This window comes from Anas platyrhynchos, chromosome 11 (genome assembly GCF_047663525.1).
Source record: "Anas platyrhynchos isolate ZD024472 breed Pekin duck chromosome 11, IASCAAS_PekinDuck_T2T, whole genome shotgun sequence".
Classification (NCBI taxonomy): Eukaryota; Metazoa; Chordata; class Aves; order Anseriformes; family Anatidae; genus Anas; species Anas platyrhynchos.
The window spans coordinates 14,649,295-14,666,927 of NC_092597.1; the positions used below are offsets into that span (position 1 = coordinate 14,649,295).

The 17,633-nt window shown below is 39.2% G+C and overlaps 2 protein-coding genes across 6 annotated transcripts in view; both read left to right on the forward strand.

Moving 5' to 3' along the window:
- Positions 1 to 4,992, forward strand: part of SPPL2A (signal peptide peptidase like 2A) — a 28,892-nt gene extending 23,900 nt beyond the window's left edge. For all 4 annotated transcript variants that reach the window (XM_038184887.2, XM_038184888.2, XM_027465878.3 and 1 more), the window contains one exon: positions 1,998 to 4,992. In XM_038184887.2, coding sequence (XP_038040815.1) covers positions 1,998 to 2,029 — 32 coding nt within the window. In that variant the 3' untranslated portion in view covers positions 2,030 to 4,992. The remainder of the gene's footprint in view (positions 1 to 1,997) is intronic.
- A 9,760-nt stretch (positions 4,993 to 14,752) lies between these two features.
- TRPM7 (transient receptor potential cation channel subfamily M member 7) overlaps positions 14,753 to 17,633 on the forward strand; it is a 54,688-nt gene continuing 51,807 nt past the window's right edge. For both annotated transcript variants that reach the window (XM_027466329.3, XM_027466330.3), the window contains exon 1: positions 14,753 to 15,098. In XM_027466329.3, coding sequence (XP_027322130.1) covers positions 15,096 to 15,098 — 3 coding nt within the window. In that variant the 5' untranslated portion in view covers positions 14,753 to 15,095. The remainder of the gene's footprint in view (positions 15,099 to 17,633) is intronic.

Below are 17,633 nucleotides of genomic sequence, written 5' to 3' on the forward strand. Positions count from 1 at the left end.
GGATACTCTTATGGAAGAAGCTACTTAAGGCAGGTCTACATGTTTAGAAAGGTATCTGTTGTCCCTGACTTGAAGTTGTGGGCTATTCTTGTGAAGACAAGAATGTATTTCTTCATATATAGTGAAGAGATAAGAAATAGCAGGTCTATTTTGGTCTAAAGACCTTTTTTCTTTTTTTTTTTTTTTTATCTTGTGAAATGCATGTGTATCAAAAAGCCCCAAACACCTTTAGAACCAAAATGGCTAGTAGAACATAAACTGAACTTAAATATCTAATACATCAGACTTTAAAATTTAAATACATGCGATATCTTCAGTTTAAGCACATTTTGTGCTATTTACCTAGTTGCAGGATTAAGAGAAGAATGCTTGACTTTGGGATACAGTCAGTTGTTGCAAATAGTATCAACTCTTTCTTCTGAAAGCATTCCATCTATTCAATAGGGAAATATTTTACAATAACACTTACCAAAAGTACCCTCTCTCTATGCCAGCTGTTGGATGATCCTCCTCTAGGATAAAGGAAGCCGTATATTACTTGGTGTGATTTTGTACTGCTAGTGGTGGGTGTTTTTGTTTGTTTATTTGTTTGCCTAATTTGTTGTGTTTTGCTTTTCCTGGAAACAGATAATTGAATCCTCATTCAAAACAACTGTTTAGTTTCTGTAATTGTAGGGAGTGTTTTGCTTTGGTTGACTTTTGATGTGGGTTTTTGGTCATAGTGCAGAGGCAAGATTCTAGGTATACTGAAGTGAATGTAAGACTGTCGTTGGCAGAAGAGTTTGATACTGCTGGGCTGACTGTGTGTTACAGTTGAGTTCTTGGGTGTATCAGCAACTGCATGCCTAAATTGTTCTTGATTCTGACAACATGAAGGTAGTGGTGTGAACAAACGTCTCCTGGTTTTAGTCTGATCTATACTGTGCACACAAGGATCTCCTAAGCCTTACTTCCAGTCCCAATGACTTGTTTTGGCCTTCATCTGAGCTTACTGTATGGCATGCTGGTGCGTCCAGATTTGGAAATATCTTGTTTAAGTAAACCTAATTTTAAAAAGGTACGTTTGTATACCTTGTGATGACTCGATTGTGCTGGTGTAAAAGAGGGTATGGTACGGATGGGTCATACCTAGAAAAGGAGGGTAAGGTTTCTACCTTTTGATACTAAAAGCGTTATGCCCTTGGCCTAATAACCCTGCCGCACTGAACATCAGAGCTCCTTGACATGTTCTGTTTTCCACATTGGTTTTACTACTTTCATATCTTCTGTTTTTCACATATCTGTTTTTCAGCTGTTAAAACTATCCAAAACTGCCCAATCCTTGGCCTCTTGCTAATTATGAAGTCCTTGAACTGGTCAATCTTAGTTTGTCATGCTAACCAATACATGTGCTTACCTCTGATTCTTTTCAATGTTTTGTCCTAGGGATGAAAGCAGAGCCTTCATTGTTGTCTCACAATACAGCAATGGATAGGGAAACAAGCTTCTGTTTAGTCAGGGAAAGAACAAAATTGTCCAGTGAAATATATTTGTAATACAGCTAGCTCTTACTGTCATAAAAAGAGAAAGCTAGTCTTTTCTATTCAAGCCATTGCTTGCTAACTGTAAATGTTAAGTAGGATCCTAGGCTCTCTTTCCAGTTTTTCCAAACTACCTTTGAAAAATTTGCTTAACCCCATATTTTTTTCCCTCCACGTTCAATAATTGAGACTCTTTTGATACATAAGTTTTATTTCTTGAAGAGGACTCAAATCCTTGGATGGCAAGTGCTTTTGTAGTCAAAAGCATTAACTAAGAGCTTTTTGATTAACTAAAAGCTATTTGGCTTGAATACTTTTCTGATTTATAGAGGACTTCCCGTCTGTATGCTGCTAAAATGCACTGTAATACATGTTTAATTGTATTTCTCTTAGCTAACAAATACTTTGTACCAATGGGGGGAAAAAAAGCAATATTTCTATATAAAGAACTGTCTTTTTTATTTTTTTTACATTTAGATGATGGAACATCTGGATTACCCAGGAAATGAAGAAGGCACAGCATCAGCCAGTGAACAGCCTGGAGGACAATAGCATTTAGGATTCTGGCTTAAAATAGTACTCAAATTTCCTACAGATGAATTACAGTAAATTTGGTGAAGATTTACAATAGAGTATTTCATACTCTGTGTAAAAGGTTTTTTTACTCCACCTATATTTTTATGAAAAATATTGTTATTAACATAAAAGTAATCAAAATAGATTTGCATTTTTACAGCCAAACCATAGCTAGTAAAACCGTGCCTTATTTTGATTTAAATAAAGGGTATTTTCTATGCAATTTTCCAAACGTGCTTCTATACAGTATATTTTTATTAAAAAAAAAAAAAAATCTTGCCCGTATCACTTTGCATGAAATATTTTCTTAGTTTTGATTAAGGCTAGTCAAACTTCATTTAAAAAATAATAATAAAAGCAGTACTCTTCACAGGATTTCTATCCAGATCTTGAATGCGAAGACTAACAGTAATGTAACTACAGAATGAAACTATAATTCCATTACTATACATAATGGAATAAACTGTTTGTATGCTAATCTGTGTAGATTGTAAGCCATAAAATAGATAGCAGGGCAAATTTTAATTTGTGGTTGTGAGGTTTTGTTTTGTTTTTCTTTTTTTTTTCTCTGTAGTTTCACTGGCTTATGCCTTAATAATGAAAATTGTTAAACTTTGATGTGAGTCTTTGGATTATATGCATTGCCAACCATTAGAAAAACTAAAAGTGTGTGGTGGAGGTACTTACACAGTGGCCCTGGAAACTTAGATGCAGCTCCTGGAGTAGTTGGCAAAGATGGTGTGAAAGGCAAGAGGTTGTTTTTGCTCAACAAGTGTGATTTAAATCTTGGGGGTGGGGGAGGAAGACCAAAAATTTTTAAGTTTGGACTAGTTCTTCTCATACTTGTTTGGACTTGGTCTATATACATATATGTGGTCTTCATTTGGCTTTGCCTTAATTCATAGGGATGGGGGATGAAAGGACAGATTTTTCTAGCTTTTGCATCTATACCATACTTTTTTTTTTTGAAACTGTTTTTGAAACTTCTTTGTGATTGATAGACAAACAACGGGTTTGAATAGTGCTAGTATTGCCTGTGTTAGTTAAGGCCAGTGCCTGTGTTTAACTTGATTAATTACAATTTGTTTTAGCATTTAAATACTCTAAAGACTTGGAAAAGGAAAATTAGTTTAAATCATTAATTTGCATTTAGAAGAGTTTGAGTTTGTGTGCTTGTTTGATGCTTTTTTCATTTTTGGGGGGGAACTGCAAATTGAGGGGTATTAGGCATAGGAAATTTGTAAAGCTGTATTGCTAACACTTTACACCAAAGAAAATTGGAGAAGGCAACAACAGGAAACCACTGAGTTCACTTAATCAACAGGTAGTCATTAAAACTTTTTTCTTATTTTTGGAGTGGATGTCGTTCTTATAGTCAGTACAAATCAAAGAACCCTGGAGAAAACCAAATAAGTGTAAGCTGAGCAATGGCAATGCAGCCTTTCCTGCAGTGCCTCACGCAAGTGCCTCGCTGTTGGTCTGAAGGTCACCTCTAGACACGATTGGTTAAGGGCATATCAGCTCAGGAAAACTTACACAGATGAAATCTAGTTTAGCTAGATTTGCTTTGGAAGTATGCTAATTAAGACAATTGTAAAACTATATTGGCAGTTAACAAAGGCTTACTGCAAATTTACTGCTTTACATAACTTATATCAAGTTTAAACCTTTTTGTTCTCAAGAGTCCTGATGTAGATAAACTTATGGACTGAGTATCAGTTGTTGCTATTCGCACAGATTTACCTTGGTACCAGTTGATACGGGTAAGATAACCACCTTGTTTATAGCACTGCAACTTCTCTAAGAAAACAAATTGTAAACAGTTTTTCTATGTTAGTAGGTGCCCATCATGACTTTCTTGATCTAAGCTTGAACTGACAGCTTCAGAATACAATGATTTTGCTCATTGTCTTCAATTTTTATTTATCTGAGGCAGCCAGGCTGACTGGCACTTAATAACAAATTACAGTATACCTCAGTGTTCTGATAGCAGACTGAAAGCTTCTGCTCTGATGTGTTGTGCTCTTTGACAAGCCCAATATCTGCCAAAGTTAAATGGTTGTGAAGAAATGGATGAAAATTCCTGAATGACATAACATCATAATGTGTTCAAAGTCCTGGAATACTCAGAGCTCTCAGAAGCTTCACAAACCTACATAATGACTCCTTTTTCTTTGAAATCTTCTGTGTACAGGATTTATTAAATTTTCACCTATAATTGTGAGTGGTATTGATGATGGACTAGTATAAATAAAGAAGACCTTTGGCAACATAAGTGTATTCAGCAGTTAGCTGTGGAAACTGTTGTGTTCTGTGCCTAATTATGCTCTATGCCTGATAATGCCTGAGGTTTCACATGTGCTGCAGTTTAATTGGATGTAAACTAACTATTTCTCTTTCAAATGTTTAGGTGCTTTGTTTACAAAAAGTAAGAATGGCATTTAAAATTTTACATAAATAACAGGTTAGTAGTGACTACTGAAATGAGATTTTTATAAGCTCAGTAGAATTGATTGCAACACTTCTAGCAGTTTTGAATGTTTTTTTTTTTTAATATTAAACTTGTTTGTACTAAACACTATGTTAAAATCGTTTTTAGTTATATGAAAATCTTACTACTTTTCATTGTATGTTTACTGACAACAACCCACTTTCTCATGACTCTTAATTTATCACTTTAAGAATGTTATTAATAAATGTTACTTGTGTTTAAAAAAAAAAAGAAAAGTTGAGCGATTGCTTTGAGTCATCTTATTGTGAATGTTCTTGGGAAAACAATAACAATCCGTAATAGCAAATGAATGAAAAATGCATTTTATCCCCCCTTTAAGCAATGTAGCTGCATTTTTTATCCATCCTGCCTGAGGTATATAAATTATGATTGTATTTGTAAATACCTGTGTTGCTGTGTTGTGGCTTTTTTTATTCTTTCTTCCTTTTTTCTTTCTTTTTTTTTTCTTTTTTTATTATTAGAAGGGTTGTGGGTAGAGGGCACTGTTATCTATGAATTGAGTATCAATATTACTGGTCTAACTCAGCAAGTGCTTGTTGTACAGCTGTTAGTTATGGGACTCTGAAAGTGTACCTGACAAACAGGGAGTTACAAATTTAACAATTGCAAATTTCTTGATGGTAACAAGGTTATTTGCACTGAGCCTAGGAAACAATTCTGGAAAAGTATTGTTCAACTAAATGTATTTAGCCTGAGATAGGAAGGGGGGAAAAAAAAAAAGCTTAGGTCTTGAAAACTGGGCTGGGTTGGAAATGTGGGCAGAGGAAGAAAATAAAATCACTAAACATGAATGAATATATTTGATATGTCATCTTTGAGGCATTCTTAGAATCCTGTGATACTGTTTGTATTAAAAGTTGGACACGTTTTTAACTATTGTAGCCTCTTCTGTTCATATACTGGAGCCTCCAGTAGCACTGAGTCAAGCTAATTGAGTACTTAAATGGGAAAGAAAACTCCTATATACTGTCCCTCTTTAAAGAAAGGATAGTTACCTTGTGATACTTTAATTTGGCATTGGAAGCTGTCTTGCATAACTCGCGCAGAAAATCTCTCTTCCCACTCAGTCAAGTCTGCAGGTGGAGGAGAAACCTAGCTGTTATGTTGGAGTCATGATTAACAGCATCTTAACTTGTCCTTCTATAACTTTTTTTTTTTTTTCTATTGGAGCTTGGACTGTGAAATAATTGAAGTGATCATTGAGTTAGGCTGAGAGAAAACAAAGACTTCTTACAGTTTGTTAGTAATTTTAGAATAACTCATGAGCACAGATGCTGTCAGTCAAGAATAAGAGTGAATGTTAGAGTAGTTGTTATAGTTGATTTTTTTTTTTTTTTTTTTTTTGCTTACAGTAAAGTGAATGTATAGGTAAATACGTGAACAGCTCTTCTGTTTAAGAGGTTAGCCACACCATAGAGTACTCAGAGAAACAGCTTCTAACTCTAATTGGTCTTCCTGTTGCAAAGTTCAGTCTCAGCTGCTGTATGAAGTCTTATACTTGCATACGTTGTGTATGTGCTGGCTCAAAGTCTTATAGAGTTACAAAGCCAAATTAGATAGGAAGTGAATTTAAACTATATTGAGGTATCTTTGACTAGAATTTCACCAATTGCATGTCAGTCAAGCCATAGTTGACTTTTTTTTTAATTTGAATTGCAGCATGATTGGATCTTGCTGCCCAACCTTGGTAAGCCCTACCTGTTCCATAAGTATTCTGCTTGCCAGTAGAATATATAGATTACATTTATGTGTGGGAATATACTGATTGTTTTGTTTTGTTTTTTTTTAAAGCTTATCACATGGAAACTATTGGCAAGCCCTGCTGCACAATGACCTATCCAAATGTTTGACTCTTTGACTTTGAGAATAAGAACAAACTACTAAAACTAACCTTCATAAGCTCATATATATTTTTCCTTAGATTTACGTGGTTCTTTTTTAAAAATTAGATAAGCTAGGGATAACAGATGTAAATGCAATTAACAAGTTGTTTTTTGCACTGACTATCTCCAGTGCATTCTGCTGTTATGGTTGGTGCATTTGACTCTTCTGTAAAACTGCACATCCCATGGGCTTGAAAATTGTGAGCAGAAGGAAGAAATTATCTTCTAAGGAAGTGAGTTACCATTGCTAGTTAACAGGTGCTTGCCTCCTTAGACGCGTTCAGTCTTATTTCCCCCTTTGTCAGCAGTTTTATTCATGCTGTTCCAAGTGTAAACTCTATCTGACGAACACTGATTGTATTTTGCTTTGTGGGAGACCAGGTCAGGCCTCTAAACTAACAATTCTCGATGAAGTCAGTTTGTTCCCCAAAGTACAGATTATTGAGATTATTAAGATTATCTTAAATTTTGTGTACCTGAAAATATTCCATCCAGCAGTACGTATTGGGAGCCAAAGAGCTGGCAATTAGCTTTGGAGGAAAAGACCCTGGGGTCCTTCCAGATACCCCGCTGACAATGTGTGGTGGTTTTACCATGCTAGGCAAAGTGTCCTTGTGGAAAAGAAGGCCATCAGCATCCTGGGCTGCACTGACACAGCACAGCCAACTGGCCAAGGGAGGTAGTCCCTGGTCCTTCCCCTCTGCTTAACGCTGGTGAGACCACATCCACAGTGCTGGGCTGGACTACCCAGTACAGAGACACGGACATAGTGGAGTGAGTTCAATTAAGGGCTCAGAGCACCCCTCAGGTGAGAGCTGGAATTGTTCAGCCTGGAGAACAGAAGGCTGCGGTGGGCCTTATCAGTGTTTATAGTACCACGGGTGTGTGGAGCCAAACTGCAAAGAAAACAGAGCTTTTTTTTTTTTTCCCCTATGAGGTTGGTCAAACACTGGAACGGTTGCCCAAAGGGGCTATGGAGTCTGTCCTTGGGTATATTCAAAACCCAGCTTGACACAGGCCTGGCAGCCTGCTCAGAGAAGGCAGGTGGATTAGGCAATCTGTAGAGGAGAGGGGTCTTCCAGTTCTCACTGTTCAGTGATTCAGCAATTATTAAGATACTTTTTCTGCTCATTTTCCAACCCAAATAATCTGTAACATTTTTTTTCCATCATTAAAAAAGTCAAATTTTATCACCACAACTTGGATTTAATTTTTGAACTGGAATTATTTAATTATTTTAAATTGTTGGATTTAAGTATATTTAAAAGTTGCCTTGGGATTTGTAATGCTTTCAGAAGCTAAAACACTACCTTTTATTTTAAAATACTATAACATGTTTATTTTACTGTGTGAATGGTTTATCTTTTTTTTTTTTTTTCTTGAGGAAAGAGGGAGGAGACCAACTCAGACTGGTATCCCTTTTGTCAGGAGTGATTGATCAAAGTTCAAGGTTTTGCATTCTTGACAGAGGTTGATGATGGAGACTCAGGTATCTCTGGAATTCCTTTTATTTATAAAGAATGTGCAAGATCCTGTTTCCCTGAACACAGAGGGCATCAAATAGCTGAGAAGTCTTTTACTTGCAGCTGAAAGACCTTTTAATCAAGACTGTATGTAGATCAAAGAGCTCCCTTTCAGTTTTTTCTTAGGAGTGTGCTCACAGGTATTCTGCTGTCAGACTTTATGTTCCCTCCCCTTGCTCACGCATATGCTCTCCTCCTTTCTTTCCTCTTCGTTTTTATTCAGGGTTATATCAGCACATTTTTGAAGTGTTTTTGCACGTTACTTTTTGTCTTGGACAATAATGTGTGCCTCTGCTCCAATATGAAGTTTAGTGTTTATGAGGAAGCTTAACCTTTTGGACTCTGTTAAAACAAATGCAGCACTCATACCCAGCAGCTTAATCCACCCTGGAACATTAATTTAAAATGATAGCTTCCTTCTGTTCATCCTTATCTGTGTTATTGTCCCCACTGACTCCTGGGGTTGCGTTAATGTTGGTGCAGTAGCTTTGTTTAGATTGGAAAAACAAAAATTAAGGTTTTTTACAGGTTTGTCAGAATCTGAAATGTGCTCGTGCTGGCTCAATGACTTCTGCAGAAAGGTTACAGAATATATCAACTTCTGTATTGTACATACTCAGGAATAAAAGGAAATACATTAAATATTGTATTTATTGTATTTCCTTAAATATTCAGTAGTATCTCAAATTAAATTTTGAGCTTAGTTGTGAATGTATTTCTAGCAAGGCTACAAGAAAACTGAAATCCTTTTAATTAATGTTACAAGTAGGTATTTCTCTGGTAGCTGATTTTAGAAATAAATTTTAGCAGTAAATTTAAACTATAGCAATGATGGAAAAAAAAGAAAAAGAGCAAATGCATGCCTGTTTATACTTTTCTCCTCTAAGAAATGGAATAACAAGCATTGCAGAATAATGGTGTAAGCTCTGGGCCCTGGAAAAGTGTGTTCAGCAACTCTACACATGGCAGTTTGCCATTGGCACCTTGAAGAGGGTCACTGTCAAGTAAGAGTTCAAAGTTGGAAGACTAAAGGCAGTCTTGTATCTCACCTAAAACTTTACCTTTTGATTATGAGGTAGCTGTCCCTAGATTTCAAAGAACGCTAAGAAACAGTGCTCTGTAGGGATACCTGTGAACTTGTAAACATCTTCAATTTCTAAAATTCAATGAGCAGTTGGTTTGTCTGGCCATCTGTTTTTGCAAAACCAGTTGTTTAGACTTGCATTGTGCTGGCATTGTGTGCTGCTGCTGCCCAACCTCACAGAGAAGCAGTACCTCTGGCTGTGGCTGCTGCTGCTTTCCCCTGCTGGGTTGGGCAGCACAAACATGGAAGGAGCTGCTGCACCTTTGCTTCTTGCTCAGCTGGAGCATCTCTACACAAAGACTATCTCACTGCATATCCTCCATGCACCAGCTCAGCTGCTAACAAGTTAAAACTCAATATAAGAATTTGAGAGCCTGAAGATTGTATCAGAAATGATTTTTCATGGAGAAGCTTTGCAAATCTGATAGAAGTTATGGAGGGGGGAGGGAGTTTACAAGGAGCAAAACTGACATAAACTTGCTTCAGTTATTTTTTTAAAGGTTAGGCACTGATAAAAATCTTTCAAAGGGTCAGCCATTGTGGTGCAATTGTCCCCATACTGTTCCTGGCAGCTACTGATTTTACACATGTAAATAAGAGATGTTTGGAGACACACCTTTGGCAGTTCTGTGCAAGACATCAGCCTGTGTTGGTTAAACTCTGAGTGTATTCGAAGCGGTAAGTAATATATCCATAAATACAGGGTATGCCTGTATTGTACTCGGGATGACGGGTTGGGTAATGTATCTTTCTTTACGCTTCTGGAACGTGTATACGGAAGAATCACTTGCTCAGAACTGCAATATGTACTCAACCTTAATTAGCTAATCAGTGTGAATGTCTTCCTATTAATATGGAATATCTTTAATGCAGATTTCTAAACTGGATAACCCACACCCTCATTTGCCTAATTTGGATGTGACAAGCCATGAAGCTGAAGTTGAGTTACTGGTTCTGCACTCTGAGCTTGGAGTGGTAGGTCATGGGGCCCTCTGCATTGCCATCAGAAAAAACACTCTGCAATCCTTTCCTAGTGTTGGCGATACTTTGCCAGTCCCAGAAAAAATGGGGAGGCACTGTAAAACTAAATAGCCTCACATAGCTTCGCTTGCATCTGCATTGCAAAGTAAATGGCTGACTTTGAAAGTGAAATAATGCTCTGGAATTAACACACTAGATACGTGGAAAACACCCTCATGCTTCTGTGATGGGTGGTCTCTTAAAATGTAAGTGAACTGCACAGGTGGCCTTTGGGTGATACCCAGTCAGAGCTCTTTACTGTCTAAAGACATGTTATCTCCATGCTCCTTATAATTACTCCCTTTGCACAGAAAGATCTCAACACTGTTTTGCCATTTTTTAATACATGAGCAGTTCTGTTACTGTGACTTAAATCATACATAAATTGCTTGTGAAATTGGAACCTAAATCAGTTACAGAGGATAATTTGTTTTTTGATTTTGTAAAAAGTTAATTTTGCATACTAATTTTTTTCCAGATGCGTCTTGAAATTTCAGTAGATTTTTATGACCTATTTCTTGAATGTATGCAGCTAAGGTACTTGTTCCTTTGAGGAAATACATATCTTCTCAGATGTAAAAGCTAACACGTTGTTCAAACTCATTACTTTTAAAACAGGATTTTAGGATCTTTGGTATACTGCAAAAAGATTAATAAAACTATGGAACCTTCTGAGAAGATGTTGTGTAACTCTAGAGTATAACACATACCAACAAAGTGATTGCAATTTCTAAACAGTTTTAAAACTGTGCAGTTACATGCTTTTAGAGTTTTATCTTCTCTGTCTTCAACAGAAACAATGTTCCTTCTGTTAGGTTATATTTCCTAAGTCACATGATTAATAACAATAACTTACTTCTCATTCATCCCATTTTGAAAGAACATGTTTTGAATCCCCAAGAAGTTCGATGTTTGCAATGTTATTTGGTGAATTATCTGAGAGGTATTGGGCAAAATGTTTTCACAAAGACATCAGTAACTCTGGTACTAGAAAACCCCTTCACAGATAACAGGGAGGACTTGCAGATCCCATTATTCTGGGTCATCATACACTTTTTTTTTGGCCTTACTTGACAATCTTTAATGTTGATAAAGGAAGTGTCTTCATGCTCACAGAAGAGGAATGGTCAGAATATGGACTGGTGTGTTGTCACCTTAGCTATACATAGACAGTTGGTTTACCTAGATGTATGAGAAGCAGACAAACCTGGGGGGGAAAGACTAAATATGGGTTTGGGGAGATTCACCGTTCTTAAAGAAAAGTGGAACAATAATACTGCTTTTCTGCCATAGGTGACTTCAGTACGTGGGGAAGAACGTTTCTGCACAGAATCTGTTTGACCATGAGTAGGATATTAACTAGATCTCCTTATCAGTTGGCATTTGCATCTGCTTTAACTATGTGAATCCCAGTGCATATTTAAAAGAGCAGCTGCAGAGTAGTAGGTTGCATCTCTGGGAAACCTTATGAGTCAAAAAAAAGTCAAAACCAATTTCTTTTATTTCATGGTTACTCATAGCATTCCTCTCTGTGAGAAAAGAAGTATTTTAATCTTTCTGTGCACGACTCAGTTCATCTACTTGAGGGTGAATGAGCTTTCAAACAGCTTCTTCTGGCTACTGGATATTGCAATATTGAGATAAGGGTTTCCTTAAAGAAGTTTTCTTATCCTTTAGCGCTTATTGCAGTGAGATCAAGTTACAGCTGGTTTAATGCAAATTTTACTAGTTCTGGTGATGATTACTTAACAGATAATTGCCGAACATAAAGTGTCAGTGACAGATTGATACTTTGCTTTGAGGTATACAAAGTAGATACAGGAACCACATAGCAAAACCACAGTTTTCTTTAAACCAGTTATATGCTATTTTAGATAACAGAAGATAGTTTCAGGTTAAATGTCTTTGAATACGATTAGTTTGAAATAATGCTTCATTGTTGCCTTCTAATTCATAGCTGTCAACTCTTCATTTGGAAGAGGATATTAGGGGGATTCTGGGCTGACTATTGGTGTGGTTGGAAGGTAACACTTAGGGTCACAAGTATATATCAAATATTTATCCTATTGCTTAGCCCTCTGAGGTTGAGGTTCAGTGATGAAAACAAGACTGAACATCTGAATGTGCCATAATTCACTCCTCCCGGATGACTAACGCTGCTAGCTTAGGGTCAAATCACGTCATGTTCAGTATGATTGAACAACGTAATACAAGGATGTAAGGTGACTTCCTTATGCCATGTGCCATCAGTTCCAGGTAACAGAGATTTATTTCACTGTAGTGCTGTATCCTGCCCCCCTTCACAACATTCTTTCTGAAGGCTGACACTCTTTGCCAGACAGTGAGGCAGAGAGGATGTTGATGACTCATTTTCCCTTTTTCTTCATGAGCTGTTCCAGTGAAACAATGTGTTGTCTCTCCATCTGAGCTTATCACAAGCAGTTTAACTCTCAAACAATTTTATGTCAATCTCTTTTCAGTTTTGCAGGATCAACAGGAAAAAAAAGGCATGGAAAATTCCTCACCTCAAGCATGTTCTCCTAAAACAACAGCTTGTACAAGAGAAGTCTCACATTGTGTCCAGGCTGGCCTCCAGCTACTTTTTCTGAATTTTCTTGCTCCTTCTAGCTCTTGAATTTACAAATATTAAACCTAGAGGCCAATGTGATAGCCATGAAAAGCAAGTCAGTATAGTCCAGTATGTCTGTAGAGAGGACCTAGTCATTAAAGAACTTGCTCATAAATTGCATTTGAGTTACAAAGAGGTTTAAATTAATTAGGAAAAAAGAGGAAGGGAGGAAGCAGGATTGTGGCAGATTATCAGAAGAGCTTCACAGTGTTAGCTGAAGAACTCATAAGTCCCCCGTTTGCTTTCCTTTGGAAAGTTTTTGAACCACCTCCAGCAAATCTTGCTGGTCTTTCACTGCTGCTCCTGTTGCGGCTTGGTAAGGAGGAAAAGCACTGGAAAAGCAATGGCACATGGTGGGAACAAGTGGCTGCAGATCAGCAGGCTTTGGATTTCTTCTCCAGTAAGAGTAAATTTAACCTGTTTTTGTGAAATTTTGTATTCAGAACTAAGTTAAGTGTTCTGAATCGTCCCTTGGAAACACTTAATTTTCCTGTTCCCGTTCCAGGAAAATTAAGAGTCCTAGGAGCCTAATCTTCATACCTGTGTAAGATACCACAAATTCTTCTGAAGTTAACTAAAAGCAAGCATTAGGAACTCCCCTGCAGCAACACTGTAAGGTGGAGCTGAATGCCTCTGGTTGTGAGGGTTTTCTCAAATTTGCACCTATTGTTTGCAGCAAATGGGTTCTGCTGCTGGAATTTACTGTCAGACTTACCCTGTTAAATGGCTGATAATGCAAGGTTGTTTAATTTCTGTATATCTTCAGTTTAGATTAATTTAATTATTAGATATTAAAACTTGTATTTCATAGTTTTTGGTTCATATCAGGTTAAATTTTGTTATTCAGTTTCACGTGTGTATGTGTAAAAAGTTTGGCACGGTTGCTCCATTGTTGTTGATGTCGAATTGCATTGATAGGAATGTACCCGTATGGGTGCATCCATCAAACAGACCACAAGTAAAGCTGACAACAGCTGCCATCTAGCTTCCAGTTCTGCTGCTTTTGTTAATGCTTGGTTTGATTTAGGTTGTCCTCCTCTAATCATTGGAGCTGGTCTAGTAAATCTGCAGGGTTCTGAAGCTGAGACTCTCAGCGACAGTTTCTGTCACGCTGAGGCTGACTGGTTTTGGGCTGTCAGTGTGGGCAGAGCTTGGTGACCCGTGACGACAACCGATGGCTCAGGTGTGAGCACAGGCTTGCACTTCTATCCCCTTAACCAAATGCTATGCAGAGTTGTGCCAGCAAGAGGAGATGAGGAAGGCCAGATTCAGCATAAAATCACCACAGCAGGGGCAAATAAGTTCTGACACTGAAAATCCAAGTGCCATGGTACTTTAAACAAATTTGTGCCTTCTGCTTGAGCGTGTATGAAATGAACTCTCAGGTGAGGCTACAGTATTGTAGAAATGGTGTCAGGACCTTTGACCCAGGTTTAACTGCTTTAAGTGTGAAAGAAAACAGCATTAAATAACTATGTCCTAAATAAAGTAAATGGTGGTGAAAGGTGGTATCAGACATGATTTCAGAAGAGAGATTTGTGGTGAAAGATCAATGATGAAATGGCTCTGGGGAATTATTGTAGGTTTTTTTTTTTTTCAGTCACCCAGGCTGGGCCCGGCGCTGCCCGCCTCTTCCCGCCAAAAGGCGCCCTCCTCAGCCTGAGTCACAAGAGGCGTTGAAGTTTAAAAGACAGATTCTAACGCGGGCAGGTTTGCATTTATTTATTTATTTTAAAATTTAAAAAAAAAAAAAAAAAAAAAAAAAAGGCTTAAAAAGATGCCGGGCTTTCCGGAGCAGCACTCCTCCTCCCTTGGAAGCGTGCTTCGGGTCAGACTGGTTGGTTTCTAACGTCGCGCTGGCGATGCCTCGAGAGCCGCCCCCGCCTCCGTTCCGGCCTCCCCTTCCTTCCCTCAGCACACTGGGGAGGCCGGGGCGCCCCCACCAGCCCCGTCCCGTCCCGTCCCGCCCCGAGGGCGGCCGTGAGCAGGGGCAGCGCCCCGGCGGCCCCCTCCTCCCGGGGGCGGTGCGCGCTGACGCGGCAGCGCCGCGGCTCTCCGCCGGCCGAGTCGCACAATTATGAGAAAGAGCCGCCGGGCCAAGGCCGCCGCCAGCGCTGGGTCCCGGTGCGGAGCCGAGGCAGCGCCGTCCCCCTCGTCCCCCTCTCCCCTCCGGCTCGGGAGCGTCGTCCTCGCCCGGCTCCTCTCCGCTCAGCCCCCCGCAGCCGCCGAGCTCAGCCCCGATAGATGGAGACAGGCCCCGCCACCGCCGACGCCGAACCACGAGCGGGAGCCGCCCGGCGCGAGGGGAGCCAGAGTCGGCGCCGAGACCCAGCCCGGCCCTGAGGAGAATGGTGAGGGTCCTGCCCCGGCCCCAGCCCCAGCTCCCCCGGCCCCTCGCTGGGCCGGCACCTCCCGGCCTCGCCCTCCCTCGGGGTCCCCCGTTCGCCGGGCCGAGCCTCCCTCCGCCGCCTCCGGGGCTCCTCGTGAGGTGCCCGCGGGGCGAGGCAGCGCCGCCCTGCTGCTGCCCTCGGCCCGGCCTCCCCCCCTCACCCCTTTTCCTCCACACGGCCGGCACCGCGGCTGCCCTTTCCGTTGGGACACCGCCTTTCGTTCCTCGCCTCAGCGTTGTCTCGACCCTTCACGACGTTTTAGGCGAAGGGAATCTGTGTAGCAGACCTGCCACTTCTCTGGGGGTGCAGCCATTCCTCCGTTTCAGTCTTCCCGACCATTTAATTTTTAAAATTTCTCCCCGTTGTTTTATACGGCGGGGAGTATAAACCCTTACAAAGAAGCATATGAACCTCTGCAAAGGAAATGGTTTTAATTCCAGCTCTTTTCCTGGCTGCTAATCGGTTCTTTGTCCCTATAAGTTTATTTCTTAATTGAAAGATTAATTCTTTACAGAATTTAGAGTGAACCAATGCACTTTCAAATCATGTTGAGAATCTCAGCGTGGAGTGTGAAGCCCTGGATTTCTACAGGCTGCTAGAACTTCTAGACAGGCGCTTTATTTAGCTTTACATAAAGTGATGTTTTATTTTGCAGTGTATTGTTCAAAACCACATAGATTCACACCTATGAATCATATTTTTTTTGATTACATTTGTCAACTGTACAGAAATGTTTTTTTTTTTTTTTTCTAGAATTTGCAGATCCAAAACTCTTAGTTAGGAAGAAGCTGAAAGAACAGCCTTCCATTTTTACTTGGAACAGTACTTGGTGTCTTCCACTTGATTGGTACTTGCTCTTCTCAGCAGAGGGATTTTTATTTTTGAGTTTGGTTCTGCTGTTGTGTTAGTGCTCATGACCTAGAAATGTTCAAATCTGTCATAGCAGATACCGCGTGGTATTTTGTAATTACTCTTTATTCAGCTCAGGCACACGACCTGTTGTAGAACATTCTATGCAAGTCCATTTTACTAAATTTCCCCGCTGCTCCATGACATTTCACAGTTTTTAAGAACTGCTGGATAGTGTCCAACATTAAATCAGGATTTTTTCTAAAGAGAGGGTTGTTCAGTGTGGCAGTTCTGAGAGTTCAGTCTTTTTTTTTTTTTAATGCGTGTGGTGATAAGTGTCTGCTAGATCATCCTTCATACCTTCTGGTATGATGCCATTCTTGACTTTGCTATTTAAAGTGGGGGAAAAACCGTTTGCACATGTGAAACGGTTTAGGCTGTTCTTGGACAATTTCTACCTAAGTTTCCTGGTATTTTACTTTGATTTTTGTTTGTTTTCTTGGAAGGGTAATTTTCACTTGCCATACAAATAGAAGCATCTGAAGATACATCGAAATGAAACCTTACTTTTAATAGTTATCACTTATTTTTAAATATATTCTGTCAGGTCATCCTCCAAGTTATCTGTTGGATAGAGGTACTCTATTATATCTTAACCTTCTGTTCCTTTTCATGTCCCTCAATGATTTTTGTAGCTATTGTCTTGCTGCCTTCACCTTTCTGTGTTATCATGTCAGCCCTGCTTTCTCTGCTGTGCTGATGATAGACTTCGGCATCCAAACTCCTCTCCTTTTTTCATGGTTATCTTCACCGTTTGCTGTGCCTCCTTTTCCTGGAAGTTTTGCTTTGAGCCTAGAACTTTTCCTGCTTCTCTTTTATATCCCTCTATGAGATCCGTTTCTATTAATGGTTTGCTTCTTGTGGACAGTCATGGCAGTGGAGTATTTTCTAAACAAACCAATGTTGTTTTGAATTTACATAACTTAGGCTGGGTTTGACCATATTGGTTTGCCAATTTTACACCTGTAATGATGTAAATAAATCTGGAAGACGACTCGTCAAAAGGTTTGTGTGAAGGGAAGGGAGATGCTTTTATGGTCTACAAGTTCTGTGCTTGACAGAATTTTGCATAGTAAGTTGATTTTTTTTTTTTTTCCCCATAAAGACCCTGATTAGCCTAAATAGGAGCTTAATACCTAGTTATACTAGCAGTGACACTTCGAAACTTCTGATAATGTCAGCATCGTGTCAAAACAAGCCCAAAGTTCCAGACTTTAAAGGCTTGGGGTTGGATTTTGAAATTGTGGCTTGGCTCCGAAAAATCAAGAGAATGAAATTATATACTTAACCTGAAAAATGTATCTTCAACTTCTTTTTTTAACAGACATTTATTTCCTTTGGAATCTCTTTTCTTTTAACTGTGTCTACTTTGGCTGTGATAGTGTGTGCCATATTAATTTGCTGAAAGAGGTAACATAAGTTCTATTTTTTGTTCCACTTCTTGAAAGGCAACCAGGCAGTAAAATAACGTGTACATTTTCCAGAATTGTTACCTTTGAGGTCATGTTTCTTGTTTCTAATCTGAATAATTCGTTCTCAAGGAGACTGAGTAGGTGAACTGCTTGACATTTTAAATAATTGATTTCC